This window comes from Zeus faber, assembly GCF_960531495.2.
Source record: "Zeus faber genome assembly, chromosome: 1".
NCBI classification, from domain to species: domain Eukaryota; kingdom Metazoa; phylum Chordata; class Actinopteri; order Zeiformes; family Zeidae; genus Zeus; species Zeus faber.
In genome coordinates this window covers 21,720,971-21,733,996 of record NC_137193.1, presented here as the reverse complement: position 1 = coordinate 21,733,996, position 13,026 = coordinate 21,720,971, and the positions used below count along the sequence as shown (strand labels likewise).

General features: G+C 44.3%; 1 protein-coding gene across 1 annotated transcript; it reads left to right on the top strand.

Annotated features, from left to right (window-relative positions):
• The first annotated feature begins 1,014 nt into the window (after nucleotides 1-1,014).
• Nucleotides 1,015-12,177, top strand: fam8a1a (family with sequence similarity 8 member A1a). The gene is made up of 5 exons (XM_080011855.1): nucleotides 1,015-1,526; nucleotides 1,821-1,941; nucleotides 2,446-2,569; nucleotides 10,796-10,935; nucleotides 11,448-12,177. Exons 1-5 carry the CDS (start codon nucleotides 1,118-1,120, stop codon nucleotides 11,590-11,592), a joined length of 939 nt encoding a protein of 312 aa, XP_079867981.1. The 5' UTR covers nucleotides 1,015-1,117; the 3' UTR covers nucleotides 11,593-12,177.
• Nucleotides 12,178-13,026: the final 849 nt, after the last annotated feature.

Below are 13,026 nucleotides of genomic sequence, written 5' to 3'. Positions count from 1 at the left end.
TGTTTAATCGTGTGGGTTTGTGTGTGTGTGTGTGTGTGTGTGTGTGTATATATATATATATATATATATATATATATATATATATATATATATATATATATATATAAATGTGTGTGTGTGTGTGTGTGTGTGTGTGTGTTTGCACGAGTGTGTGTTTCAGGGCAGATTGAGGCATAATAGCAACTACATTTGGACAAGCAATTCTAGCAATTAAGATTGTCATCACCATATGATCAAACAACCTAAACCTTGGAATGCTTACATAATAAGCTCAGCGATGTGTCATGGCACAGGCATGGCTACTAGCAGCTGGCTATTGGACTACTGCTATTCCAGTAGGCTTGTATATGAGCTTGTATAAGGCTTGTACCACACAAAGAATATTTTGTCTTATTTATTATTATCCACTTCACGTTGACTCCATAACTTCCCTCAAATGAGATTTGCCATGGAGCATCGAATGCCATAAATGTGTATGGTCACACATCACGTCATTCATTGCTCAGTATACCCTTATGTATTCTTGTTACACTGCAATCTTACTTTTGAGGTATTTCACAGTGTAACACACTGTCATTCCGTCGGCCTTCTCAGATAGAAGACAACAATCAAGGGCTCGCAGTGAATTTCTCATGGAAACCGGCAACGTAGCGGACTGTCATGCGCTTGATCAGCCGTCGTGTGGTCATCGCATTTGGGGGTCGCGACGGTGCGAAACGGCTCCTGCTCCTCCATGACGTCTTGTTCCGCTGCCGGTGGATAAGACGTCAGACATGCGGACCATACCACAAGTGACAGGCCTGTAGGGGGGGTTTCGTCTTACGATTCCGCAGAATGACACTGTCGCCGATCTCCACGAAACTTCCAAAGAAAAAGCGTGATTGTGCCATACGTAAATAAGATTACATCCGCGCAATGATAGGATAATAACGAACAACACAACGTGGTTCCGGTTCCCCCTGCCTTTCTCCGCGCCCTTGGCACGGTCCGTCTTAACCATAACAGGCTCGGGATTCGGCGCCGCCATGGATGGAGGAGCGAGCGGATTAGTTGATGTGGCGCAGACGTTTCCAACCATTTAATTCGCGGAGCAGGTGAGAGCCGAACCGGGTCGGCCATGGTCGCCGCTGCAGCGAGGGACCGCCGAGATGCGGCTCCCAAAGCCGAGGCCGAGGAACGACAAACGAACGCCACGACGGAGTACTGCGCCAGGCTGCAGCAGTGGATGTGGCAGTACTACTGGGGCTACGCCGGCTGGCAGAGCTGGGTGGCGCTGTCCGCCTTCCCCGTCCTGCCGCGGCCGCCCAGCGCCTTCCCTCACCCGGGGACGGGCGCCGCGCTGCAGGGGGCCGCTCCTGGCTCTGGGCCGCACGGGCTCGATGCCCAGCACTGGTACAACTACACCTACCCGTACACCTTCAGTTACCCGGCACCGCCGCACTCCGAGCAGGCTGCCGGCGCCGCCCAGAGCCCTCCTCATGGTGCCAGGCCGGGGCAGCAGCAGAACGGGAACCCTCCTCTAGCAGGTAGGCGGGGTGCTTATTATTAAAGTGGTGATCCCTAAGGTTGTCTTGCTTTAAAAATAATCCCGTCTTTTGATGATTTAGCTGGTACTGTATTAAAAACAACGATTCAATGCAAACTTTCTATTCAAACGGGGGCTTTTCCCCAAACATTGTTTCCAACGTTTGCTTCCATCTGTGACCCTCTAACAACGCACTCAATTGCTTCATTTGGGAATGGCAACAGGTAATGTCCGTCTGGTTAAATAGGTCTTTACAAAGTGTACCCCCCGCCCCCCCTTTAAATCTCAATTTCAGGTCGAGAATACACAATCCCCTCGCCCCTCCACAGATTCCTGGCTGAGACGGTGGACTTCTTCATCCTGTTTTGTGTGAAGGCCACCATCGTGTTATGGATCATGCATCTCAGTGGAATGAAGTAAGAGAAAATCCTAATATACTTGTGCTTTACCTTTTTTTTTTTTTTCTACAATAGCAATCACTGGTGGATCACAAAGACAACTGTCTTACATATATGAGCTCACCAGTGTGCGTTCCCTCCACCCACTTTCTTAATGGATTTAATCCTCTCCTGAAGCCGGGAACGTGTACAAAAAGCTCTTTGATACCAAACGTCACGTCCATATTGAACTCCTACCTCCACTTGAACTCACTGCTCAACGGCCCATGATGTCCTTAACTGTGTTGGCTAGTTATTGCATGACTGTGAGTTGTTTGTATTTAATCTGTTGAAGCCAAAGGCAAACGATTCTAGTTCTACTGTAAGTGTTGACAAAAACAAACAGCACCCAGCCTGGACGGTGCTTACGCTCACAAAAGTAAAGCTAGCTTCAACAAACGGTAAATATTTTCTGATTGGCTTCAAGGGTTAGCCCGTAAATGAATGTATAATTTAGGAATTGTTTTTCTCTTATATTTTAAGGGACATTGCCAAATTCATCACCCACTTCATTGTGGAGGAGATAGACGAGAACACATCAATGGAGGACCTGCAGAAGATGATGGCTGTGGCTCTGTTCTACAGGGTGCTCGTCTGCTTCTATGAGGTGTGTTCCAAAGCCACGCTGCTTCCGTGGGCTGCTCATACTGTTTCAACATAAACAAAATAATAAACATGGCTGCAGACAGCAATACAGTACAATACAGTTGTGTTTACGTATGAATTACAGTTTTCAGAGTTTCCGTAATGCCAGGATCAGACGACACAAATTCAGCAAGATTTTGTCGTGGCTGGCAAATCTCTGGCGTGGCCCAAATATCAATGTCAGAAACGATAATCAGGGTGTCTTTACCCTGTGTAGTGTGACAATTGGTGACCACCTAGACGAAAGCTCTAGCATGTCAGATTTTTTTGTATTTTCCTCCCTTGTCTAGAAAAAATATACAATTCAACCGGATATATAACCCAATGAATTGTCAATAATGGAATACAATCTTGTTCTAATAGCAAGAAAAAGGGCTTTGTATATGAAACATATTGTTTATTGTAGACTACTGTAACACTCATAAGGAGTGTATAAATATGTAGAGGTCCTGGATCATGAAGGGCAAGCAGTCTCAGTCTTCGAGTATAAAAATGTACTTTTATGTTGACAAAAGATAAAAAAGAGTCAAGTTGGTTCAAACAAGACAATAAAGTGCTTACGTGCAATGCTGTACCGAGCCTCTGCTCTTGAAACCCTGCTGACAAAATACAAAGGGATACTTTGGCCGCTAGTACATTTTGACGCTACACCAAAGCAGTTTAAGCATATAGAAAACAGCCTTAAACCCTGTAGCAATACATACACCCAAGGAAATAACAGTTACATCATAAATCTCAGGATATCATAGACAATATAATTAACAGCCTCAATACAATTAACTCACCCTCAATTAGAAGAGGACTACACTAAAACAAACTGGCTCCTAGTTACACCCATCACAAGCAACTTGGCACTGTATGTAAAAGGCATGAAATCAATAACATCCTAAAATGACAAATCGTACCCTTCAAAAACTAATCGAAGCAAAACATGTTTATCATTCAAAATACCCTGTGCGGCGCATGCCTGTCTGTTCAGTCAGTCTCATTTAAGGCTGTTCCTCCAACATAGCATTTATCACATTTACAACATATTCAGCAAGAATAAGCAGCCACACCAATTGTATTAAAAACTATACTTATTTGCCACACAAGGGATGCAAGGGCCGCACGACCACCCTCTCGGACAAAAATAAATGTTTGACATGCGCAAACCCGGAAGCATTTACTGCATAAATGTATGACCGTATGTACAGTATATGTATGCGATGAATAATCTCTTGAACTTGAACTTATTAGCTGTGTAGACGGTGCTGTAACGGTGATCTGCTGTCTTCTCCCTCTCGCTCTTGGTCGGTCGCCACCCAGGGCGCTGCGAGTTGGTTGGGTTGCATTGAGGGAAAACCTGCCGCAATCGAGGGTAGCTCTGTAAATGTACATCGATATTGACAAACTTGAACAACAAGACGTCGGAAACGTCCCGGTTCTCAACTATGTCTGGGCCTACTGTGGATCTCGTGTTTTAGATGCTTTTAGCCCGAAAAATGCCAAGAAGATGAAGAATAAAGAAAAATAACAATAGGGTTCCAGGCCTCTGGGCTTCACCCCTAATAATAATAATAATAATAATAATATTAATAATAATAATAATGATATGGATAATATGAATAATAAATAAAGCTGCAGGCAGCAATGCAAGGTAAGTGTCAAGGTAAGTCACGTTAGGCACAAATTACAGTTTTCAGAGTTCCTGTGAAACGCAGCATCACTTCCATCAAGCCTAATTACAATTTGCCTAATTCCCATGGAATGCAGCATCAGTTCAGACAAATTTTCCCAGTTCCCATGGAACATAGCATTACACTATAACAACACAAGTTGCTGTTTTCCGGGTTCCCAGGGAACACAGCATCAGCTCCCTCTCGTCTCAACCTGGAACAGATTCTGCCTGAAGCAACCTATACACACCATGGAGTCTAGCATGCAGCACACCGTGCACCTCACCCCACGGGAAAGCCCCTCCAGAGTCACAACCTGCACATATATACTGTATAACAAATTGGATGATAATGTCACAAAGTGCCCCGCGCCACCACTCCATCTGGCTCCACCACCTGCCCGCCCCGCTCTGCCAACGTTCAGCTATTACCGGTAGATTGGAAAAGTTTTTCCACTAATTCCTGCTTCAAATATAGATTGATGTGGATCAAACTTGGACCACAAAAAGCCTGTGGGTGTCCATAGCTTCAGTGGTTGCTGTGCGGCAGACTCTTTCAGTTGGAAAAATACCAAGGAGAAAAATAATAAAAATTCTGACAAAAACAATAGGGTTCCAGCCCTGCGGGCTGTACCCCTAATAATAGTACTAATAATAATAATAATTATAAAGTATAAATCAGATTTCAAGATGAGGTTATGTAGGGCTTTTATAGCACTACAGATAAAGGAAATATGAAAAAATATAATAAATAAATAATAAATACATTTAATATAAGAATATTATTAATATTATTTTGCGGAAAGTAGAAGAACGTTGAGTCGATTTGATTAGTTTCAAGGAGTTGGGCGCTCTGTGACAACATCATCCAAAGTTATACAAGTCCAAGCATCGTCTCTTGGAACTCATTTGCATCATTTGACTCGCCTTGTGGACTGCACAGCATTTGCTTTGCGTATACAGCCAACCCGAGCGATGCTGCGTTTAATGGAAACATTGAAAACTGTAACTCATGCTGAGGGATGTTCTAAGAACCTTTTGTAGGAACCGCCCCTTTCTTTTGTGTCTGCAGTGCATGATCCAGGAATGATCGTGATTAGGGATGTAGCGGTTTACCGTGGTATCGAGAAACCACAGTTCTGAACCATAAGCCTTTCCCTGTAATACCATGCCTGCTCAGGGCCTCCCAATCGGCATTGTGACATCATAGCACTGTGAAGACAGTGTGACAGCCTAACAAGGGGATATAAATCAGCCCGTTGGACGAAACCCATGCTAGTTGGACAAACACAACTCCTTCCATCCGCCTTGTCATTGCCCTTGAGAAAACACAATCTGTAATCTTATTTGTGTTATCCGTGTATGAGAACAGTGTAGTCAAGTCAAGTCACACTTTATTTATAGAGCGCATTTCATACCAGGGCAACACAATGCATTTACAAAGAGATACAAAAAAGAAAGCGAGAACGTAGTTGTCAGCCAGTCATCACCAAAGAATGCCCCTGAACAACATCAACAACAAAAGCAACAACAAAGACAACAAAAACAGCAATAAAAGCGACTCCAACTACCGTGGCAGCAACAGAAAACAACAACAGCAGCAAAAACAGCCACAGAAACAGCAACAACAGCAGCTGCAACATCGACACCAGCAGCAGCAACGACAGCAGCAGCAACGACAGCAGCAGCAACGACAGCAGCAGCAACGACAACAGCAGCAACGTACACGCAAAGACGTCACCGGAACCGGAAGTGGTAGCTCTCAACACAACTGGAAAGGTCACTCAGGTTAGAGACGGTTAAGTCGAGCTATAAGGTTACGTTAAGTTGAGGTACAAGGTAAGCGAGAGTTAAGTTTAGGTATAAGGTGAGCGGCACCAACAACAACAACACCAGCAGCAGCAGCAGCAACGACAACAGCAGCAGTGTCAATACCAGCAGCAGACAACAGCAGCAACAAAAACAGCAACAGCGCACAAGCGAAGAAGTCACCGAAACCGGAAGTGGTAGCTCTCACCAGAACCAGAAATCTCCTCATCTGTACTGAGTCAACAGTGTGTACCATCTCATCTCAACGAAGTAAAGCACAGCAAAGACGTCACCGGAACCGGAAGTGGTAGCCCTCACCAGAATCGGAAATTTCAACTGTGTGCACCACGTCCTGTAGATCTTCCCCTTCCTTCTTGCTGGAACCCTTCTTTCACAGATCACTTTGGACACTCTTCTCCACCCACTCCACCCTGCCTGTACTCTCTTCTACACCTCTCTACCGCACTCGCCGCCTCTTTGGATGGTCGACCCCAAGTACTTGAACTCATCCGCCTTCTCCACCTCCACACCTTGCATTCTCGGCTTTTGGTCGCCCTCCCTCCCGTTCAGGCACATGTATTCTGTCTTACTCCTGCTGACTTTCATTCCTCTTCTCTCTAATTAATGCCTCCACTTCTCCAGGCTCTCCTCAACCTGCTCCCTACTGTCGCTAGAGATCACAATGTCATCTGCGAACATCATAGTCCACGGAGACTCCTTCCTGATTTCATCTGGAAACCTGTCCATCACAATTGCAAACAAGAAAGGGCTCAGAGCTGATCCTTGATGCAATCCCACCTCCACTTTGAATGACTTTGTCCCGCCTACTGCACACCTACTGCACACCTTACTACTGTCTGACTCTCATACTAACCTGTACCACTCTTACGTACTTCTCTGCCAACCCCGACTTCCTCGTGCAATACCACACTTCCTCTCTCGGCACCCTATCATGTACTTTCTCTAAATCCACAAAGACACAGTGCAACTCCCTCTGGCCTTCCCTGTACTTTTCCATCAGCATTCTTGAAGAAAAAAATTGCATCTGTAGTACTCTTTCCTGTCATGAAACCATACTGCTGCTCGCTGATCCCCACCTCTCCTCTTAACCTAGCCTCCACTACCCATTCCCATAGCTCCATGCTCTGGCTGATCAACTTTATTCCCCTGTAGTTACTACAGCTCTGTGTGTCTCCCTTATTCTTGAATATGTGTACCAGTACACTTCTTCTCCACTCCTCCACTCTTCGCATCCCCTCCCTTTCCAGGATGATGTTAAACAGTCTCGTTAGGAATGCCACTGCCATCTCACCTAACATTTCCATGCTTCCCCAGGTATGTGATCTGGGCCAACTGCCTTTCCACTCTTCATCTTCTTTAATGCTGCTCTCACCTCATTTGCTGCACTTCTTGATCCACTATCCCCACACCATCCACTCTTCTCTCCCTCTCATTTTCTTCATTAATCAACTCCTCAAAGTACTCCTTCCACCTTCTCAACACACTCTCCCCACTAGTCAGCACATTCTCATCATTATCCTTCATCACCCTGACCTGCTGTACACACTTACCAGCTTGTTCCCTTTGTCTTGCCAATCGGTACAAGTCCTTTTCTCCTTCCTTCCTCTCATACAACTCGTCATTTGCCTTTTCCTTTGCGTTTGCCACCTCTCTCTTTGCCTTGCACGGCATCAGCTTGGACTCCTGTCCACTCCTGTCTTCATCTCTCTGACTATCCCATTTCTTCTTCACCAACCTCTTCTGCTCTGTGCTCTCGGGTACTTCCTCATTCCACCACCAAGAGTCCTTGTCTTCCCTCCTCTTCCCGCATGATACACCGAGTACCTTCTTGGCCGTCTCCCTCACCACTTCTGCAGTTTTTTCCCAGTCATCTAGTAACCGTTCATTCCCACCTATTGCCTGTCTTACCTCTTCCCTAAATTGCACGCAACACTCCTACATTTTCAACTTCCACCATTTTATCTTTGGCTCTTCTTTCACTCTCTTCCTATTCTTGGCCTCCAGAGTCATCCTACAGACCACCATCCGATGCTGCCTAGCAACACACTCCCATTCTACCATTTTGTAGTCACTGATCTCTTTCAGATTGCACCTTCTCCATAAGATGTAGTCCACCTGTGTGCACCTTCCTCCACTCTTGAATTGTCCCCCTGTGTTCCTCCCTCTTCTTGAAATACGTATTCACAACAGCCAATTCCATCCTTTTGGTGAAATCCACCACCATCTGTCCTTCCACATTCCTCTCCTTTACACCATACCTACCCATCACCTTCTCGTCACCTATGTGTCTGATCCCTTCGCCAACACGCCTATTGAGATCTGCTCCAACAACCACTCTCTCTCCCTTGGGGACGCTCTCCACCACTACATCCAACTCACTAAAGAATTCTTCTTTCTCTTCCATCTCACACCAAACTCGGGGAGCATATGCACATTAATTATCACCCCATCAATTTCCAGCTTCATGCTCATCACTCTGTCCGACACTCTCATCACCACCAAAACACTCTTAACATATTTGTCCTTCAAGACTATCCCTTTCTCCTGCCATCCACTCATGGTAGAACAGTTTGTACCCGGCCCCGACACTCCTGGCCTTACTCCCCTTCCACCTGGTGTCTTGTACACATAGTACATCTACCTTCCTTCTCTCCATCATGTCAGCCACCTCTCTCTCTCTTTACCCTTCATAGTGCCACCCTTCAAAGTTCCTACTCCCATTTCTACTCTCCTACCCTTTTTCCTCTCCTGCTGTCTCCGGACACGCCTTCTTCCTCTTCCTCTTCTTCTTCTTCTTCGGCCGACAGTAGCACAACTTCCACTGGCACCCTGTTGGCTAAAGGCACCAGTGGCGGTCGTTCTTAACCCGGGCCTCGACCGATCCAGTATGGAAATCAGATTTGCTGTCCGCATGTTTGATTTGGCATGGTTTTTACGCCGGATGCCCTTCCTGACGCAACCCTCTCTAGTCACCCGGGCTTGGGACCGGCACTGATGATACACTGGCTTGTGAACCCCCAGTGGCTAGATTATATATTATATCTGATCTATATATCTGATATTATATCTCTTTTGCGGAGACCTGATGTGTTTAATGGACTCAGAACGCATCAGAAAACTAGAACCCCGAAAACTAAATAATCACAGGAAGTCGTCACAGTGTCTTTATTTCGCTCCCATCATTGTTGGCCCACACAGCATCAAACGGTCATGTTTCCGTCACGACGTCATCGTTGCCAGACACCGCACCAATCTGGTCACCTGTCAGACATGAGAGTGCAGCTCTATTTCCACAGACAACACTTGAGTTATAACAATGAGAAGTTCTAGTTTACAGGCAAACATAGACCGTTTTAAAGACAGGGGGGTTGTGCTGTGTAGACTGCGAAGTGGTTGCTCCGCGAGACCAGCAACCAGGAGACGACAGACCGGGGGAGCTGATGCAATAATGAAAGTAGTAGAAAGGGAATATGATAAGAGACCTCATCTAAAAGCAGGTCTACCAATAGAAGGATATTCTACTATCCTAAGATTCCCAATAACTTTGTTACAAAACTTTGAGCCCCTAGTAGTAGCAACTAATAATTGTGCACATATCTACGGTAAACCACTAACCCAACTACACAATCTAGTGCTTAAGGGTTCATACATTTTAAGTGACCAAAACAGCTGATGGCAGTTTGTGAAACATCCATTTTGGCAAATGGATGTTTCACAAACTGCCAGTGTTCAACTAGATTAGGAGGATTAGTAACTGTTCAAACAAGATTTTTACATGTTCATCGGACTTGTTTACCAGTATTGTTTTTGCCACACAGGCTTGTTTATTAGGGGCAGCAGAGTTGTAGTTCTGCTCAGACAGGAAAGCAGTTCCCACAGAGGATGGTGATGCAACATTGTCATCACAGTTGCATGCGATGGAGCAGCAGCTCGTGGTGCAGCTTCACCGGGTTGTTCTGCTCTGGGAAATACAAACACTTGCATCTGTCTTCCTACCGCGGTGCTATGTCTCCGTGTGCGTTCAAATATACTCTATTTGTATTACCCGCCGTGCTTTTAGGAAAGAAAATAATTAAGTCAGTATTTTTTTTAATGAATTTTATATGATATAATTAAGGTTATTTGGGTGATATTCAAAATCAATTTGTATTGAATTTAAATAGGGGGTCCGTGGGTCCTTGTAAAGTCTTTAATTAAATGTAACTAATTAAAAGACCTAAAAGGAAAACCACAGTATTTTTGTTTAAACCAAATTTTTTTCTATCATTGTGAGTCAACCTGAGTGATAAGCATTGGCGTCTTTTGCCCCGCAAGGAAGCAATTGATATGTGCAGTTGACCATTACCCAGCAAATAAAATAGTCTTGAATATAATTTTAAGCGGCATGAAAAATGTGTCTAAATAGTCAAATAGTAACTTTAATTGTCACACAACACACCACACTACAACACTTGCATACACACACATGCTTTTTGGGTGGTGGCCAGTGAAATGAGGCCTCTGCAACCAACCTGGCTTGTCCTTCCTCCGGGGGGGGGCGGCCAGGAGCAGTGGGCAGCATTCGTCGACACGCCCGGGGACCGGCGCCCTTCTTGCTGTGAGGCAGCAGTGCAATGCACTGTGCCACCGTGCCACCGTTGATGCCGCTACACCTACAGACACCCTGATCTAAACTCTTCTACCATCTTCTTCTTCCCAAAGATAATCTGCATCTGGGGAGCGGGTGGCGCCACGCCAGGGAAGTTCCTGCTCGGCCTGCGGGTGGTGACGTGCGACACCTCCACACTGGTCCGACCCAACCGGGTGCTGGTGGTCCCAGCGTCCAACGTCTCCCTTTCTGCGTAAGTAACGCTGAGAGCAGAAGCATGAGATGATTGTAAATATGTTTATGTAGTTGATAGGGGTGGCAGGTAATGACAATCATTTAAAGAAATCTTATGTCTTAATTTTCCTGAAATTACATAATATTTTAATAAATATGAATTTAAGCAACACTACGTAACTTTTTTTTAACCTTGAAATAACACCTCCAAAATCATTTTGATGGTTCACTGACTTGTAATATATGGACAATGGCACCTTTTTCATCCCAACCCCCCAAACACCTGTTCTTGCAATATGTAACTTTGGTGTTCAGGTATGAAACCGTGAGAAATGTAGGCTACGCTTTACGGCATAAAAAAAAATTATAATAAAAATTATAAACTCTATATATATATATATATATATATATTCTTGGTTTTCCATATGTTGGTGAATTTCGTGATCACTTAGGGTGCTGTTACCCTTGATGTCAAATGTTTCGACACTAAAACACCTGAATCTAACATCTTGCTGTGGTCTCCACCCACAGGTCCACGGTGCGGGCGCTGAACAAGAACTTCTCCATCGCTTTCCTCTTTCCCGTCTTCATCACCCTCCTCTTCTTCCAGCACAACAGGACCGTCTATGACATTGTAGCGGGAACTATTGTGGTCCAGCGGCGGGCGGCCAGATAACACTCTGACAAGCTGGGACTCTCCAGCACTGACTCCACTGATGAATCACTTTGGTGATGGTGTGACTCTGACAAATTTTAAATGTTTCACCACAAACAAAAGGCATTGATGGCATCGTATGGACACACCTTGGTATGGTATGGATCCAATGTAAGTCTACAACTACACATTTTCAGAATTGTGGAACACCTTGTTAAGTATTAGCTTATCATTTAAATAGTGTGCTTAAATGTTGCCAGTCAACAAATATGGTTGTCTTTAAAGGGTGCTGTTTAAAATCTGGTTGCTATGGTTACTCAATGACGTCTTACTATCATGTTACTGGCCGCTGACCTGTGACTCAGGGGAACATTTGGTTTTCAGAAAGCCGCTGTGTTGACTTGAATGCATGTCACATTTGAATGTCCCAGCTCAAGTTAATTATTACTCTCTATTTCAATCTTCACTGAGTGACTGGATTATTGATATATCGCCTTCATTTTGGCTCTTACAATGAATTATTCTCGGGTCTACAGTATTAAAAATGAAATCGATGAATGTTTATTAATTTAAATTTTAGTTTGTGTTGAATTATTATTTTAATACCATCCTGGAAATAATAATAAAAAAGGGTGAAATTTTACTAAATGGTGTGTTAATCAGGTCACAACTTTTTTTTTTTTTTTTTTAATTCCGTTTGGTATAAATGCATAACCCCATTTTCGGGGAATCTCTCTTTCAGGAGCAAAACAGCAATGTGACAAGGATGATTGAGTTCAAAATCAATAGTTGAAAGTTAAAAAAAGTTGAAACACAAGATCAAACGACGTGTTTCTGCTGGAGGCATGACAGTATGTTCAACAGTTTTGAGTTCACACAGTTTACAAGTGAATGTGCACTGTTACTGCTGAGTGTGATTCTATGTATATATTTTTTTTCTTTCTTTTTTTAATTTTTTTTCCTCTTTTGTTACACGGCTTTGGCACGGGCAGTTTAACGTTTATCGGGCTATTGATTAATTGGATTTGACAGAGATGTAGTTGTGTTTGCCTTAGTCATGGGGTTTATAATTCATATCCTATTGATTTTCAGCAGCCTCCGCCACCGCCGTCCGCTCTATAAACAAATGCAATAAATAACCACGACCTCTATGATAAATAACCACCAGCACTGTATGTTAAGATGAAGATCTGTCTTCTTGAAATGTCGTTTTTGCAGGGACTACTCATTGTTCAGGTCCTCGGGAGTAAGCTCGGGCCAATATGTGTAAGGGGGGAAAAAAAAAAGTACACACCACAAGGGGGCGACGTCGAACAGCACAACGACAACGTCTTCTGCAGCTACAAGTAGTGCAGAAGTGTCTGTCTGAGTGAGGGAAATTAGATTTTGTGACCTAATGTCGCTCATAATTATCAGCTACGTGCAAGTCATTTAAAACACTCACTGCTGTGCATA

Coding starts and splice junctions, on each gene's coding strand:
- fam8a1a (XM_080011855.1), top strand. CDS start 1,118: ATGGTCGCCGCTGCAGCGAGGGACCGCCGAGATGCGGCTCCCAAAGCC. Junction 1,527..1,820: donor CGGGAACCCTCCTCTAGCAG/GTAGGCGGGGTG, acceptor TCTCAATTTCAG/GTCGAGAATACACAATCCCC. Junction 2,570..10,795: donor TGCTCGTCTGCTTCTATGAG/GTGTGTTCCAAA, acceptor TTCTTCCCAAAG/ATAATCTGCATCTGGGGAGC.